Source organism: Lissotriton vulgaris, chromosome 4_1, assembly GCF_964263255.1.
Source record: "Lissotriton vulgaris chromosome 4_1, aLisVul1.2, whole genome shotgun sequence".
NCBI lineage: Eukaryota > Metazoa > Chordata > Amphibia > Caudata > Salamandridae > Lissotriton > Lissotriton vulgaris.
Genome location: NC_141691.1, coordinates 1,038,368,981 through 1,038,384,270, shown reverse-complemented (window position 1 = coordinate 1,038,384,270; position 15,290 = coordinate 1,038,368,981). Strand labels below are relative to the sequence as shown.

Below are 15,290 nucleotides of genomic sequence, written 5' to 3'. Positions count from 1 at the left end.
AACTGGACCTAACTAGCTCACTGTCTGAGTTGGTCTCCTCAAGTGTCCTTATTGCGATTTTCAAGTGTGTTGTCGTGGCAACCCTCAACCACAAGTCACAGAAGATCTCAATGATTTACTGCATTCAGTGAAACGTTGTGATGTTTATAAATAGGTGTCGGATTTTTATTGTTGTGTTTTCTTTTTATTCAACTGTTTTGGTACTACTTAATGCTTTACACTTGCTCCTTAGTTAAAGCCTGACTGCTCTGAGCCACAGCCACCCAGGTCTGAGCAAGGGTTTTACAGAAAACCTGACTGGACTTTGTTAGAACCGGCTGTCTCTAGTTGGCAGAGGCATGCACTTCTGACAAATAGGGACACTCCTTTTCTAGTCAGGGCAAGGGGATCACACCCTTCGATAACCCCTGCTCACCCCCTCGGTAGCTTGGCAGAGCAGTACAGGCTTATCTCAGAGGCTGTGCGTTAAGCAATTATGACCACATACAGTAACACAGTGAATGCACTACAAATGGACACGACACCGTAGTATTATAAAAATAAGTATTTTTATATAAGGCTTAGCACAAGACCAAATAACGGCAAAACTGTACACAATCGGAATAAATACGTTCGGGAAGGAAAAAGGATAGTTCAAAGGTAGTTTCTTCTTTAGCACAAAAGTCTTTTAGTATCAAGCAAATCTTCTTCTTGGAAACACAGTTCTTAGCAACAGGGTAACTCACACGGGAGCTACACAACGTCGAGGCAAGGATAATCCACAGGTTCGGCGTCGACCGCGAGGAGCGCTGCGTCGGGCCTGGAGTCACACGGACCCCCAACAACACAGTACCTTAGGAAAATGGGGCACACGATGATCAGCGGCGTCGAGCAATCCGGCGTCGCGTCTTCGGTGTCGATCAGGCCTCAGCAGGCGTTGTCGATGATGCAGTTGCACAGAGTGAGCAGCGCTCACGGCGTCGAAGGGCACACGGTTGATGCGATCAGCAGCGGTGCAGACACGAGGTCCTCTGGAGCTAGAGCCGTACTCCCACTCACTGGCGTTGCTGCTGGCGTCGGTCGGGCCCACCGTCCGGTCGTCGTGATTGCTGTTCCTTTCAGGGGTGCTGGATTCACACTTCCAGCAAATAGCACTCTTAGCAGATGAAGTCCTTTAGCCCTGTGACTTCGGCAGGAGACTGGCACTCTTCCAGTCCTTGGAGATTTTCTTAGCAAGCGTGAGAGTACACACACAGTTCCTCTCTCCTGGTTCCTTGGCAAAAATAAAGAAGCACCGCAGGATTCCCCCAACAACAGCACACTGGCAGAAGGGGTAGGCAGTCCTTTAGATCAGCAGGCTTCTTGTCCTTGGTTACAGGGTTCCTTGTCAGAAGTGATCTGATTTCCTAGTTCAGGGGTCCTTCTCTTATACCCCTTTTCGTCTTTGATCCCTTTGTCTATGCCGGGGATTTCCCAACATCCTGGGTCTGTGGTGGGTGGAGCTAGGCAGTAGCACCTGGCCTGTTCATTGAGCCGGGCAGGGTCCTCAGACGCCCCGCAGGAGGTGGAGCCAGCATTGTTACTGGCAGGAGCAGAGCTATCGCCCTCCTGGCAGGAGGTGGGGCTAGGATCGTCCATGGCAGGCACAGAGCCATCAGTCGCTTGGCAGGAGGTGGAGCCAGCATTGTATCAGGCAAGGCAGGCTATCAACAACTACTCTCCCCCTACTCTCAACGTAAATGTCCCACTCATCCCACACTGACTCATCCAGACCTCTTGGAGCCACCCAGCTCCTGTCACACACGCAAGACCAGCAGAAACCAGATATGGTTAGGCAAGAAAATGGACACTTTCTAAAAGTGCCATTTTCGAACCCAGAGTCCAAAAACCATCCACACCAACGGATGCGTAATTAAACCCCGAGTTCAGGGATACCAAACTCGACATTGCACCGTACTCTCCGAGCCAGCTAGGATCATAGCATTAACAATCCCGGCGGCCCATTCTAATCAATGGAGAGCAGGCTACCTCGCCATAGTGAAGCACGAAGACGGTGGTACTTCACTATCAGGACATGCCAACTTGGTCAGGCGTGTCCTACCTTACACTTACAATGCACCCTGCCCACGGGCCTACCATAGGGGTGACTAACATGAAGTTAAGGGAAGGTTGGAGGGGCTGGCAGGTAGGTATACCTGCGCAGCCTACGTGGCAGTACAAGACTGCACGTGGGTCTCGCAATGACCGACCCGTAGACATTCTTTTACGAAGCCGCTCCTGTGGGTGGCACAACACGTGCTGCAAGCCCACGAGCGGCATTTGTATTTACAAGCCCCGGCACTCCTGGTGCACTAGACTAGGGACTGACAGTAAACCAAATAAGCCAAACATGGATACAATAGACACATCAATTTAACATCGGGAGCACTTGCGCTATGGCACTGATCAGCAGTGACACGGCGCCCAAAGCATATACCAGCAAAACACCGTAAAACAGTAGAGGCAAACAGAAAAAATGGAGGAGAGACTCAAGCCAATGATGTCAGGTCTAACAGACTTGATATGTTATTGTGCCCTTATCCTCTTCCATGCTCATGATGGCTCCCGGCCATCATGAGTCATGGTGGGCCACGCCCACTATTGGAATGTCCAGCACTGCGGCTGAATTCGTGCCACAGGTTATTACACAGTTAGGTTGCACAACCACACCATATAATAAACTACTTTGTGATGAATTAATAAAATGATGTTCAACTGTGAATGCTGTGCTGATGCACAGTGAAAATAGTCACACCACCTACAAGTATTGCCTGAAAGGACACAGCTCCGGTAAGTAGTACTTCAGAAGCCCACTATACCACAGTGGGCTTGTGAAGTATTGCTTGCATAAACTAGGTCTGCCAAGGCAATCAAACAATTGGAAAAGGGATAACTATAATTAAAACAATTAGCTCATCTCTGAATCTAAATGTGTTTAGTAATATAAATGGTTTTAAATATTTATTGCATCAAGGTTAATGAGCAGATGGGCCTACAAGAATAGCAAAGGTGCTTTGCACCACACTCTTCAGATAATAGAGATGAAGGCCTGTGTAGATGAGTGTTTGAAAGAGATTTCATGAGTTAGACTCCCGAAGGAAACATAAAACAATTGATTTTTCAGCCTCTGATGTTGAAGCTGTAGACTCCAACTCTGTGACGGAGGCATATGGTGCTAGATTATCTTTACCAAATATTACTTACTTGAGGGCCACAAGACATACAAAGGTTCAACTCATGTTTACTCTTTGTTTTGGGCCTCATGTACTAGTATGGAGTTATATTCATAAGACACTAATATGCCAGTATTCCAATGTTGACTGCGGAGAAGTTGTGGCTTGCATGACTGTCCCCTGATGCTTGGCACTGTATTCTACCTGAAAAGGTGTAGTATGTAAAAATCATTCTTGTACATATATATTTGTAGCATTAGGTGTCTTGGAAAAAATATTCTATTGGCGTTCTGCTTCTTTATAGAAAATGAGTTCTGTTAGAAACCATGCACCAGATTGTTATGGGTTCAAGAGAAGTGCTCAATGCAGGCACATACACAAGATTTTTGAACAATCAAGGAAAGTAATACACTTGTCATAATGCAGACAGGATATCTGTCATGTTTCTAACAGAGTCACCTGCCAGCTAATCTCTAAATCAAGCCCTTAGATTCCCAAAGTTTTAGATTTATCTAGTAGCTGCTAGCTGTTGAATGGTAGTCAGAAAAATCATTCCAATATTTTTCTTCTGTTTCAGGGAGGAACTCCGCAGTTTTCTTAAAAATGGCACCTTAACTTATCTTAAGGTCTGCTTCTCAAGAAACTCTCCGAACAGCTCTAAAGAAGTTCCACTGAAGTATGTTCAAGACAGTTTGCGAGCCTGTGCCCAGGATGTTGCAAGGATCCTTTTGAAAGAAAATGGATTCTTCTTTGTGTGTGGGTGAGTAACAGAATGTGAAAGCATCTGCAGCAATTAATGTGGTATCTCAAACATTTTCTGTGGCATTTTAAAAAACACTGATTGGTGGACAAATTTGCGCTGAGAGCCGACTGTATTATCTGGTATTTTGCACTTTCTGTTCCCATCAGTTTTTTGCTGGGGATGAGAGTGTGGCTCTGTGTTGTTCAAGGTCCCAGTCGCGTGGCAGGTCGAGGGACCAATCACAGCGACAACATCACATCGGCCTTCCCTCCCTTTCCGGGACCGAGGCCACCCCTGCCCAGCTTCATCAGTTCTATGAAGTGATGCATGCCATCTTTGGGCAGCCCGGCTCTGCCAGTGTGCCTTCGGGCGCCGCAGACTTGGGTGGGGGCCCTAGGCCTTTGACACCGGCGGTTCCGGCCTCAGCACTGCAGGGCCCCCTTGGATCCAGTCCTGGATCCCGATCAGCGCTGGTCGACCTCATTATTCCTCCACCGGTGCCGATTCCACCAACACCACGTCCCCAGCCGCTCCCGGCGTCGACCCTGGCTTCCACCCCGATGTGGATACCGAGCCGGGTCGAAGCCGGATCGGGCACTGATGGGTACTTTTGTGCCTGCATTCCACTCTAGCCATTGTTTGCCATTTTGGCAGCCAGAGGAGGGCGAGAAAGACTGGGAAGGGTCTGAGGACCCTCTCACTGCCCAGCTGGAGTACGATCAGGACTGGAGAGAGGACCAGTGGTCTGGATACCTCACCAGACCTTGGCATTTTGTCTCCTCATACCGTGGTTACGGAGGCTGGAGCATCTTAGGCAGTGGTGTTGCGTAGGGCGGCCGAGGCCTTACACCTCGAGCTACCTACTGTGGCAGTCAGGACTAACCTCCTGACCGAGGTGCTTCAACCAGCAGTGAGCGCTTCGGAGCCCTTGCTGCTATTTAATGAAGCCCTCACAGACATCCTTTTGGGCACCTGGTCCAGGCCAAACACAGGGGCTCCTGTGGATATTATGATTGCCAGACGCCACCGCCCGGCCCCGGGCGACCCCACTTTCCTTTCCCAACATCCCTCCCCCAAGAGCTTGGTAGTCCAAGCCTCAGCGTCCTAGAGCGCAGTCCCCGGACAGGGAATCCAAGAAGCTGCATCAGCTTGGGAAGAAGTTGTTTTCTACCTCCAGCTTACGGGTGCAGTTAGTGAACACTGCATTACTCTTGGGTTGTGACTTCCACTCCTTGTGGGATACTTGGCGCAAGTGCTGCCTCAGTGTCCGAAGGAGGCCCGGCTGGTGCTCTCCGGTGCTGTTGCCGAGGGGAGAGACGCAGCAAAGTTTGCCATCCGCTGTGTACTAGACACTGCCAACTCACTGGGTAGGACCATTTCAACGTCAATGGTGCTTCGCTGTCACGCCTGATTGAGAACGACTGGCTTTTCTGGGGATGTCCAGAACACTTTCATGGACATGCCCTTTGATGGCTGTCATCGTTTCGGTGACAAGGAAGACAGTGCGCTAGAGCGCTTCAAGGACTCTCTGGCTACGGCCAAGTTCTTGGGCCTCTCCACCACACACCCTGCACGGTCAGCTTTTCACCACATTTGTGTCCACGGAAAGGATGCCTCAACATGTTCCTTTCAGAGCCACAGACCAGCACAAACTGTTCAACCTCATCGCCGCCGGGGACATGGGAACCACCAACGTGATTCTGGGGGCCAGCAGGCAGGTCAGTCCACCACGTCACCCTCTGCAGCAGTTTCCAAACCCTCTTAGTCCGACCTTTCCGTCCATCGAATGCCTATCAGTGGCAGGATTTACCCTCACCTCCTCCACTGGCGCACCATAACGTCGGACAGGTGGGTTTTTCAGATAGTCTGAAGGGGCTACTCCCTCCCCTTCGAGACTATCCCTCCAGCCATGACACCCCGGTACCATCCCATGTCAGGGGATCATCTGGTCCTTCTCAAACAGAAAGTTACGGCTCTCTTGGCCAAGGGAGTGAACCAGCGCATTCCTGCCCCAGAAGTAGGTCGTGGTTGCTATTCCCACTACTTACTTGTCCCCAAGATGGACAAAGGCATGCATCCTATCTTGGATCTCAGGGATGTCAACCGCTTCCTCCGAAAAGAGAAGTTCAAAATGTTGATCCTGGCTCAGGTCTTGCCTGCCCTCGACCCTGGCAGGAAGCTTATTTTCACATCCACATCCTGCTGGCTCACCAGCGTTACCTGCGCTTCACGGTAGGCCACAAGCACTTTCAGTTTATCGTGCTCCCCTTTGGCCTTACCAGCGCCCCTCGTGTGTTCACGAAAGTGATGGCGGTGGTCACAACTCATCTGCGCAGATCAGACGTTCCAGTCTTCTCCTATCTCGATGACTGGTTGTTGAAGGCGGGTTCGCCCCAGGCAGTCGTCTTCCACCTCCAGACTATGGCCAACCTCCTGCATTCGCTGGGGTTCTCAATCAATGTGCCGAAGTCACGCCTGACCCCCCTGTTCTGGACACAACACAGTTTCAGGTTTATCCTCCCCAACAGCGAGTCCGAGATATTCGAGCTATGATTCCGATCTTTCAGCCTCTATCCCGGGTTTCAGTCCGGATGACCCGGAGGCTGCTAGGCCTCATGGCCTCCTGCATCTTGCTAGTCGATCATGCAAGGTGACATATGTGGGCTCTGCAGTGGGACCTAAAGTTCCAGTGAGCGCAGCATCAGGTGAATCTGTCTGATTGCGTCCAGATCACGGAGGGCTCTGCACGACAATTGCAGTGGTGGCTCACGGACCAGGATTGAGTCACTAGCTGAACCCTTGCCCAACCAGACCACACTGTGGTGATGGACGCATCCCTTCTGGGATGGAGTGAACTCATGGGAGAGGCGGAGATCAGAGCCCTCTGGTCTGGCGGAGCGCCACATCAACCTTAGCTTCGGGCGATCCGTCTTGCACTAAAAGCATTCCTTCCCTCTGTCTGGGGAAGAGTAGTGTAGATGTTCACGGACAACACCACTGCCATGTGGTACTGCAACAAACAAGGCAGGGTGAGGTTGTGGACCCTATGTCAAGAGGCCTCCCATCTCTAGACATGGCAGGAACATCAAGGCATATTCCTGGTGGTTCAATGCCTGGCAAGTTCACTGAACCCCAGGGTGGATGAACTCAGCCGCAGGGGCATGATGGATCACGAATGGCGTCTTCACTCAGAGGTGGTGCAAGGTCTCTTTCAACACTGAGGAGAGTCTTGGTTAGATCTTTTCGCCACCGAAGAGAACGCGCAATGTCAGCAATTCTGCTCGTTGGAATTTCCAAGGTGGCACTTGCTAGGCGATGCTTTTTGTTGCGAGTGGAGTCGCGATCTTCTATACCCCTTTCTGCCTATACCACTTCTTGCCAGAGTGCTGAAGATGGTCAAGCGCGACCGTGCCGGAGTCATTCTTGTGGCTCCGGATTGGGCACGAAGAGTCTGGTATCCCGAGCTGCTCAACAAGGCCATCGATCCCCCAATCCGTCTGCCTCTTCGGGAGGATCTTCTGTCGCAGCAGCAGGGGACGGTCCTCCACCCAAACCTGTCCACCCTTCACCTCCTTGCGGGAAAATTGAGCAGCGGCAGTTGACTTCATTTGACTTGCCTCCCGAAGTTTGTGATGTAAACTTGGCAGCCAGGCGTCCCTTCTCTAAGACGGTATACGCCTGCAGATGGAATAACTTTGTGGAATGGTGCATAGCAAAGGCTGTGGATCCCCTGTCTGCCCCTCTTTCTGAGGTTCTCTTGTTCCTCCGGTCTTTGGCCCAGCGAGGCTCTGCTCTGGGCAGTCTTAAGGGCTACCTCTCGGCCATTTCAGCCTTCCTTAGGCTTCCTGATCAGCCTTCTCTTTTCAAGTCCCCTGCTGTAAATAGATTTCTCATCTTTTTCCTCTTGTTCCCTTCGTAATGCCTCAGTGGGACTTTAACTTGGTTCTTACTTATCTGATGTGTGCTCCCCTTGAGCCGCTACATATCTGTCCTCTCAGACTTCTCACTCTGAAAACTACTTTTCTGATGGTCATCACCACTGCTCGCAGGGTGACTGAGCTACAAGCTCTGTCTTCCAAGCCTCCTTTTCTGGCTGTTCATCCGGACAAGGTCATCCTCAGAACTCAACCCTCCTTTCTTCCAAAGGTGGTCACTTCTTTTCATATTGGCCAAACCATCACTTTGCCCACCTTCTTTACGCGTCCGCATCCTTCAAAAGAGGAAGAGAGGCTTGACCGTCTGGATCCAAAATGTGCGATTTCCTTTTATTTGGATCGCACCAGACAATTCCGGGTGGACGACCAGCTCTTTGTTGGTTACGTTGGCACTAAGAAAGGTCAGGCCATGCACAAATGGACCATCTCCAGGTGGGTTGTTCTGTGCATCAAGGCTTGCTATTCCCGTGCAAAGAAGGAGCCTCCGCTGGGGCTGCGCGCCTCTTCCACCAGGGCGACGGCAGTTACGACTGCTTAGGGACGGGAGTCTCCCTAAATGACACCGGTCAGGCAGCTATGTGGGCACATTCACCAAACACTTCTGCCTGGACAGCCAAGTCCGCAGAGGTGGCTTCTTTAGCCGTTCTTTTCTCCAGGACTTTCTGGTGTGAACTCAGTTCGCAGACCCACCTCCAGGGTTGGTATTGCTGGGGTATCTATCCTAAGGTAAGGAATCTATAACTAACTGTTTCTTTTAGATGAACAAGTTACTTACCTTCGATAACGATATATCTGTAGGAAACATAGTTTAGTTATAGATTTCTTACAGCCCCACCCATCCTTACCCTTCTGCGCACTGACTTTTAGGGTTAAGGACATCCTTTCAGAGCCCTAGTTTTTGTGCACCAGTGGTCAGTGTCTTGCATGGCTCTGCATTCCTGGCGCGGAAAGTCGTGTACAGAACTGACGTCAGCGCGCAAGGGCGGCATCTAAGTAACTTCCGGCGACGTCATCCCACCGACCACAACGCCGACGACAGACGCAGAGTCGATCAACGCCACTTACCGACGCGCAGGGGTACAGCTGACGGAAAAACTTTATGGATCCAGTCTGACACCTGGAGGTAATTCTAAGGTAAGTAATCTATAACTAACCTATGTTTCTTACAAAAATATCGTACCGAAGGTAAGTAACTTGTGCTTTTGGCAGTCAAGAGTGCAAGATGTAGAATCTAGGATTGATTCAGTAATTTCTTAGGCCACAGAGTCTTCATTTTTGGCCAAAGGGAAAAAGATTTTAGTCCTCTGTTATTTCTGGAGAGTATGTCCGTTCAATTACTTTGAATTTAATTTACATACTTAAATACATCTCTGAATATGGCCAAATCTGCTATTAAACTGCGTACAAAGGCAAGGAATTAAGGCACCACTCAAAGTAGGGATCACCATTACCGGTGATAAATATTGGCCAAATCATTTTGAAACGCATTATCATAGTGGCTGCCAGAATCCTCATTTGGGTTATGCACTTCGATACAGAGTAATAATTTTTGCACCCTGGCCTTCGAGTTACTGGGGTATATTATTACTATTATTATTATTATTATTAAATTTTATAAAGCGCTAAGGTCACCCGTGAGTATCCCAGCGCTAAGATCCATACAACTGCGGGTCAGTGGGGACAAGGGGGAGGAGTCAGCATTTAGGGAAAGAGATGAGTCTTCAACCGCTTTCTGAATCGGAGATAGTCTGGTTCTGTTCTAAGGTCGCGGGGTAACACGTTCCAAAGGCGTGCAGTGTGGACAGAGAAGCGCCTTCCACCTGTGCGTGCCTTCTTGACTCTAGGGATGATGATAAGATATTCCTGATTGGATCGTAAGGATCTTGGGGCTTTGTATGGTCTGATGTGAGCCATACAAAGGGCCTTGAATTTCACTCGCTCTCTCACTGGGAGCCAGTGGAGAATCTTCAAGGCTGGTTTGGCCGAAGCTCTGGCAGGGGGATTGGTGAGGATCCGGGCTGCGGAATTCTGGATCCTTTGTAGTTTGTTCAGGGTTGCCTCAGGGGCACCTAGGTAGATGGTGTTGCTGTAATCCAGCCTTGATAAGATAAGGCCTTGGATTAACAGTTTTTGAGAGGTGGAAGGAAGTAGAGGCAGAATCTTCCTGATCGACTTGAGAAGCCCAAAGCACGTGCCGGCAACTTTTTTGGCTTGTGTCGTGAAAGACAGATCTCTTTCGAGCCAAATACCCAGGCTTTTAATCTCGGACTTCGGGTCTGGAGGCGCACCCAGACAGGGGGGGCAGATGTTCTGTGAAAGGGACAGCCCCTTCTGACCAAGGAGGAGAATGTCTGTCTTTGAACTGTTAAGTTTCAAAGATGAGCTGTTCATCCATCCTTGTATCTGCGTCAGACAGTTGTATAAGTCCGCTGGTTCTTGACTTGGGTGAGATAGGGACACCACTAATTGAGTGTCGTCAGCGTAGCTGACGATACTCACTCCAAACGGATTGACAACCTCCTCCAATGGGGACATGTAGACATTAAATAATGTCGGGCTCAGGGAAGAACCCTGAGGCACGCCGCATTGGAGGGGTGTGTCGGGGGAGCGGGTGTCATTCTCCCAGATCTGAAAAGAGCGTTGGCTCAGAAAAGACGTAAGCCAGGTCAGTGCGGTTCCCTCCACACCGATATTCCTGAGTCGGTGAATAAGGAGCTGGTGATTAACGGTGTCGAAGGCCGCACTGAGGTCCAGGAGGATCACTGCCACTGATCCCCCCGCGTCCAGAAGTGCTCTGGCATCCTCCACAGCTGCGAGAATGGCGATGTCGGTACCCTGCCCTGGGCGGAATCCAGTCTGCGAGCTTTTAAGCCGATTGTTGATTTCCAAAAATTGTGAGTTTTTTATTCACAAGCTTTTCAGCAATCTTACTGGATCCGGAAAGAAGTGAGATTGGCCTGTAGTTGGCCAAGTCCGATGGATCCAGGGAGGGTTTTTTCAATAGGGCCTTGACGACTGCAGCCTTCCAGCTGGGGGGGACGACTCCCTGTTGCAATGAGGCATTGATGAGATGGGTAAGGGGGAACGATGGTAGGAGACACTTTCTTAAGGATACGTAGCGGGCGGGGTCCCTGGGAGATCCGCTTTTGATGGTGTCTAGCGTGCTTCCGACCTCTTCGACAGTCACTGGTCCCCAGGAAGTTAGACGGGGGGAAGTGGGAGTAGTATTGGTCTCTTTTTCCTCGCTCAAGTTGGTGGATGGGATGGAGGCAAGGATTTTCTGGATCTTCTCCTCAAAGAAGTTGGCCAGTTTACGGCATTTTTCCTCATCTGCTTTAGGGTCTGGTGGAGTTCTAGGTCCGGGGTCTGGGACCTTAAGAAGTTCTTTTAAAATAATAAAAGATTCCTTTCAGGAGCAGGAGGAGCTTTCTATTCTTTCCTGGAAGAATGTACTTTTAGTTTTGCGAAGAGTGGTCTTGTAAATTTGTAATGAGGTGTGGTAGGCATCCTTCTTTGCAGTTGACTTATCCTTCCTCCAGGAGCGTTCCATTCTTTTACATTCCTTTCGTAAAAGATTGAGCTCCGGAGTGTACCAAGGGGCAGGGCTCACTCTTTTGGTATGCTTGAGGGTGGTGGTTTTGGGGAGGAGTTTGTCCAATGAGGATGTAAGCCAAGAGTTGAACTGTTTATCGGCGTTGACTGGATCGGTGGAGAAGGCAGGGATAGAATTCATATAAGAAGGACTACATGAATTATCGCATTGTTAACACCCACTTTTCCTAGAGTCAATAACAAAAGCACTTGTCTTATCTATAGATGCCTGCAGGTCAATAAAGATCAAATAAATAATGTCCGGGACCAAGATAACTTTAATCCCCATTGATTCGTACCAATCTAATTTCCAAAGCCACTTTGCAGTCAGTAATTATATTGTTAGCTTCCGAGAACGTACTTAATCTACTGAGCACAAGTTTTGCAAAAAGGTTACCCATATTAGTGGACACAAATTTCAGTTTTTTTGACAGTATAAACTGCTTTTTTTATGACTAGGGAGAATCTCTGCTCTAGGCCAACTAAAATAAACTTCAACAGGTACTAATAAAGGATGAAATAACCTATCCCCACTAATTAGTCGTGCAAAATACTGATCACAATTTGAAACCAGTAGAGAATTTTAAGAACCAATCTGTTTATTTAGAGGTTACTTCATAAAACGTAGTTGGTAGGAATCCAACTCCTGTCATTTATAATAATAAGGTAGGTCGCAAATTTTGACTCATTTAGATTCGAGGCCAAACCCAGGGATGACGGCCTGCCAAGGTCAGCAGACTGCCAAGTCTGCTGTTTTAATATGGCAAGCCTTTTTTTATCGGTTTTTGTTTGTTAAGCGAAGTCCCCTGGACCACTGCCTCCTCTTAAACAACATTTATTTTTAATATTCATAAAGGTAAAGGGGTCACAAGGGAACCCCTTTGGGGTGTCGATAAAAAAAATGTTTTTCTATAAGAATTCGGTCACGAAGCATTGATACATTTGTTACCAGTTTGGAAATAAAAATGGACACCTACAACACGTTACTTTCAGATACTGAATTGCTATACATTCAGAATCTAATCTTAGGAGTTAAAAACACTTTTCTGCCTCCTAAAATTAGATTAATAGATAAGATGAAGCATTTTAATGGTTTTAGACCATTCAAATGCTTAGTGCATCTGACCTGAAGTTCAAGTTTCTTAATACGATTATCAAGACTATTCCTTCCATATAAACTATACCATAAGTATATATTTATCATTTGAAGAAATTCACAATCACCGAGTTTAAAAGCAAAACTACGAATAATAAAGTTACATTAAATTCTGGTCATAACACCTTAGCCTTTAAAAGTACAGTCTTTTCTATTTCGTTTCAAATTTTAAAAGCTGTGCAATTGCCACTAATACTTGTCGTGACCCATACTGTGTAATGAATCAAAAGCTCACCAGCACTTATACATACATTTTTTTGTACTGTTTTTATTTTTTGTTCAAATATTTTATGGTATTTGGAGAAAAAGAAATACAATCAAGGTAAACTGCGAAACATAGATGCCAAAATTGATGCATACATGCAAAAAGTTAAACATAGTCACATAACAGAGAGTACTCATCTTAGATTGATGGTGGGACAAAACAGTATATGAATATGACCAGAAACACAGTGACAGAAAACAAATAATTCAAAGCCACCCGATCCTGATTGTCACCCCAAAATAGAGGGGTCAGATCACAAAGCACCATATAAAACAATAAAATCATGTGTGTCAGAGTGTGTATCACTTGATAAACAAGGTATACCGTAAAAGGTATGAAAAAAAGAGGGCGAGAGAATTGAAGGCAAGGGGGATGATACTGGGGCATTGGTATAATGGGACATTTGCTTCACTTATATTGATAAAATCAAGCAATAGACCCAAAAGGATGCTGAGCCACTAGACCCCGAGCAGACAGATCCATGTATTTGTCCAGGGAGCGTCATACAATGCTAGCAATTTGAGGTGTAGATAGTTTGCTCCCTATAAGTGTATGAGCTCCTCTAAGATATGACACCCATGCCCACCAAGTGTGGTACGACAGGAGATTAAAAGATTTCCATTCTGTGAGTATGATTTTGACTGCAATGGATAAGAGCAATTCTAATTATTACAGATCTATTTTGTCAAGTGGTAGGGGATCAACTGCAGCGGATGAACCCAACATAATCATAGGGAAAGAGAGAATGATGTATGTATTAGATTATTGACAAGTGCTTCCTTCTGTATAGGAACCCAAAAGCAGTCTAATAGTGTACATTTAAAAAACATGTGTTGATGAGTGCCCGGCTCTAGATTACAGTTCCAGCACAGATCGTTATCTCGTAGTTTCAATTTGTGTAAGTGAGCAAGAGTCCCATGTAGAAGATTCATTGTAAAAAAAAATGGATTGAATAGGCGATGGTGACATATACTTACTTTTTTAAAGATAAGTGTTAAGCATTGTTTCCTAACTGTTAATACAACAGGACATAACCCAAAACATGTATTAACTTGTCCAGAGACTTTCTAATGAATGTGCACTTATTAAAATAATGAATGATTGAAAAATCTATTGTTTTAATAATTAAAAAAATAAATCAAACAAATGTTAATGGTTAAAAATCAAATATATTTGCTATTGCAAACATTTATAATACCGAATATAAAACTTTCAGATTACACCAATTAATTGTTGGCCATCTCTTAGCGATGTCTTCATCCAAAATATAATATTTTTATTGAATAGTATTTACTTTTGGAATTACATTTACATTGTTGATGGTTCCCCTTCATGTTCTGAATTACATACGACCAGAACACCCTGTTCAACAAAATATACATTTGAGGCTTAGGTCAGGTTGTAACTGCTATACCAACAATAATCTTCAGGTACCGTTGAAATCAGATTTAAAATATGAGCATGACTGCACTTACAGATGTAAGAAAATTGTGATTTTATGTATGTTGATCTAGTTCTAAAACAAGTTTAAAGAATGACTTTTACACTTTTCTCAAGAAAACGTTTTTTAGAGAGCTCTAACTTTCACATTTCAACATGCAGAGGATATATCATTAAGTTTTTTGTGAAGCATCCCCAAATTGACACAAGCCACCTTACAACTTAAATGTTTATCATTCAAAGCAAGTGATGAATGCTTGAGATCCCATCCTCACAGCCATCAACCAGACAGAGATTTACGTCATCTTCCTTTTAGAACATCAGGTTAAACGCTCGCCTTGCTTACCCCCTCTGCGCTAACACTTATCATCAGGTTCAAAGCTCGAGTGCGTATCCCCCTGTCCCCCGCTCTGACCTAACACTCATCAGTTTCAAAGCCCGCCGTGCTTATCCACCTGTGCCTGCTCTGTCCTAACACTGATCATCAGGTTCAAAGCTCACCTTGCTTATCCCCCTGCGCCTGCTCCGTCCTAACACTGATCATCAGGTTCAAAGCTCACCTTGCTTATCCCCCTGCCCCCGCTCTGTCCTAACACTCATCAGTTTCAAATCTCGCCGTGCTTACCCCCCTGCCCCCGCTCTGTCCTCACTTATCATCAGGTTCAAAGCTTGGGTGCTTACCCCTCTGTCCCCCGCTCTGTTCTAACACTTATCAGCTTCAAAGCTCGCCGTGCTGACCTCCCTGCCCACCGCTCTGTCCTAAAACTGATAATCAGGTTCAAAGCTCGCCGTGCTTATTCCCCAGCCCCACACTCTGTCCTAACACTGATCATCAGGTTCAAAGCTAGCCCTGCTTACCCCTCTGCCCCCGCTCTGTCCTAACACTGATCATCAGGTTTAAAGCTCTTTGTGCTTATCCCCCCTGCCCCGCACTGTTCTAACACTTATCATCAGGTTCAAAGCTCCCCGT

At 47.0% G+C, this 15,290-nt stretch overlaps 1 protein-coding gene across 1 annotated transcript in view; it reads left to right on the top strand.

Moving 5' to 3' along the window:
- The window catches only part of MTRR (5-methyltetrahydrofolate-homocysteine methyltransferase reductase), a 403,763-nt gene that overhangs the window by 384,132 nt on the left and 4,341 nt on the right, over positions 1 to 15,290 (top strand). Inside the window, exon 14 of the mRNA XM_086965276.1 lies at positions 3,769 to 3,951. Coding sequence (XP_086821402.1) covers positions 3,769 to 3,951 — 183 coding nt within the window. The remainder of the gene's footprint in view (positions 1 to 3,768; positions 3,952 to 15,290) is intronic.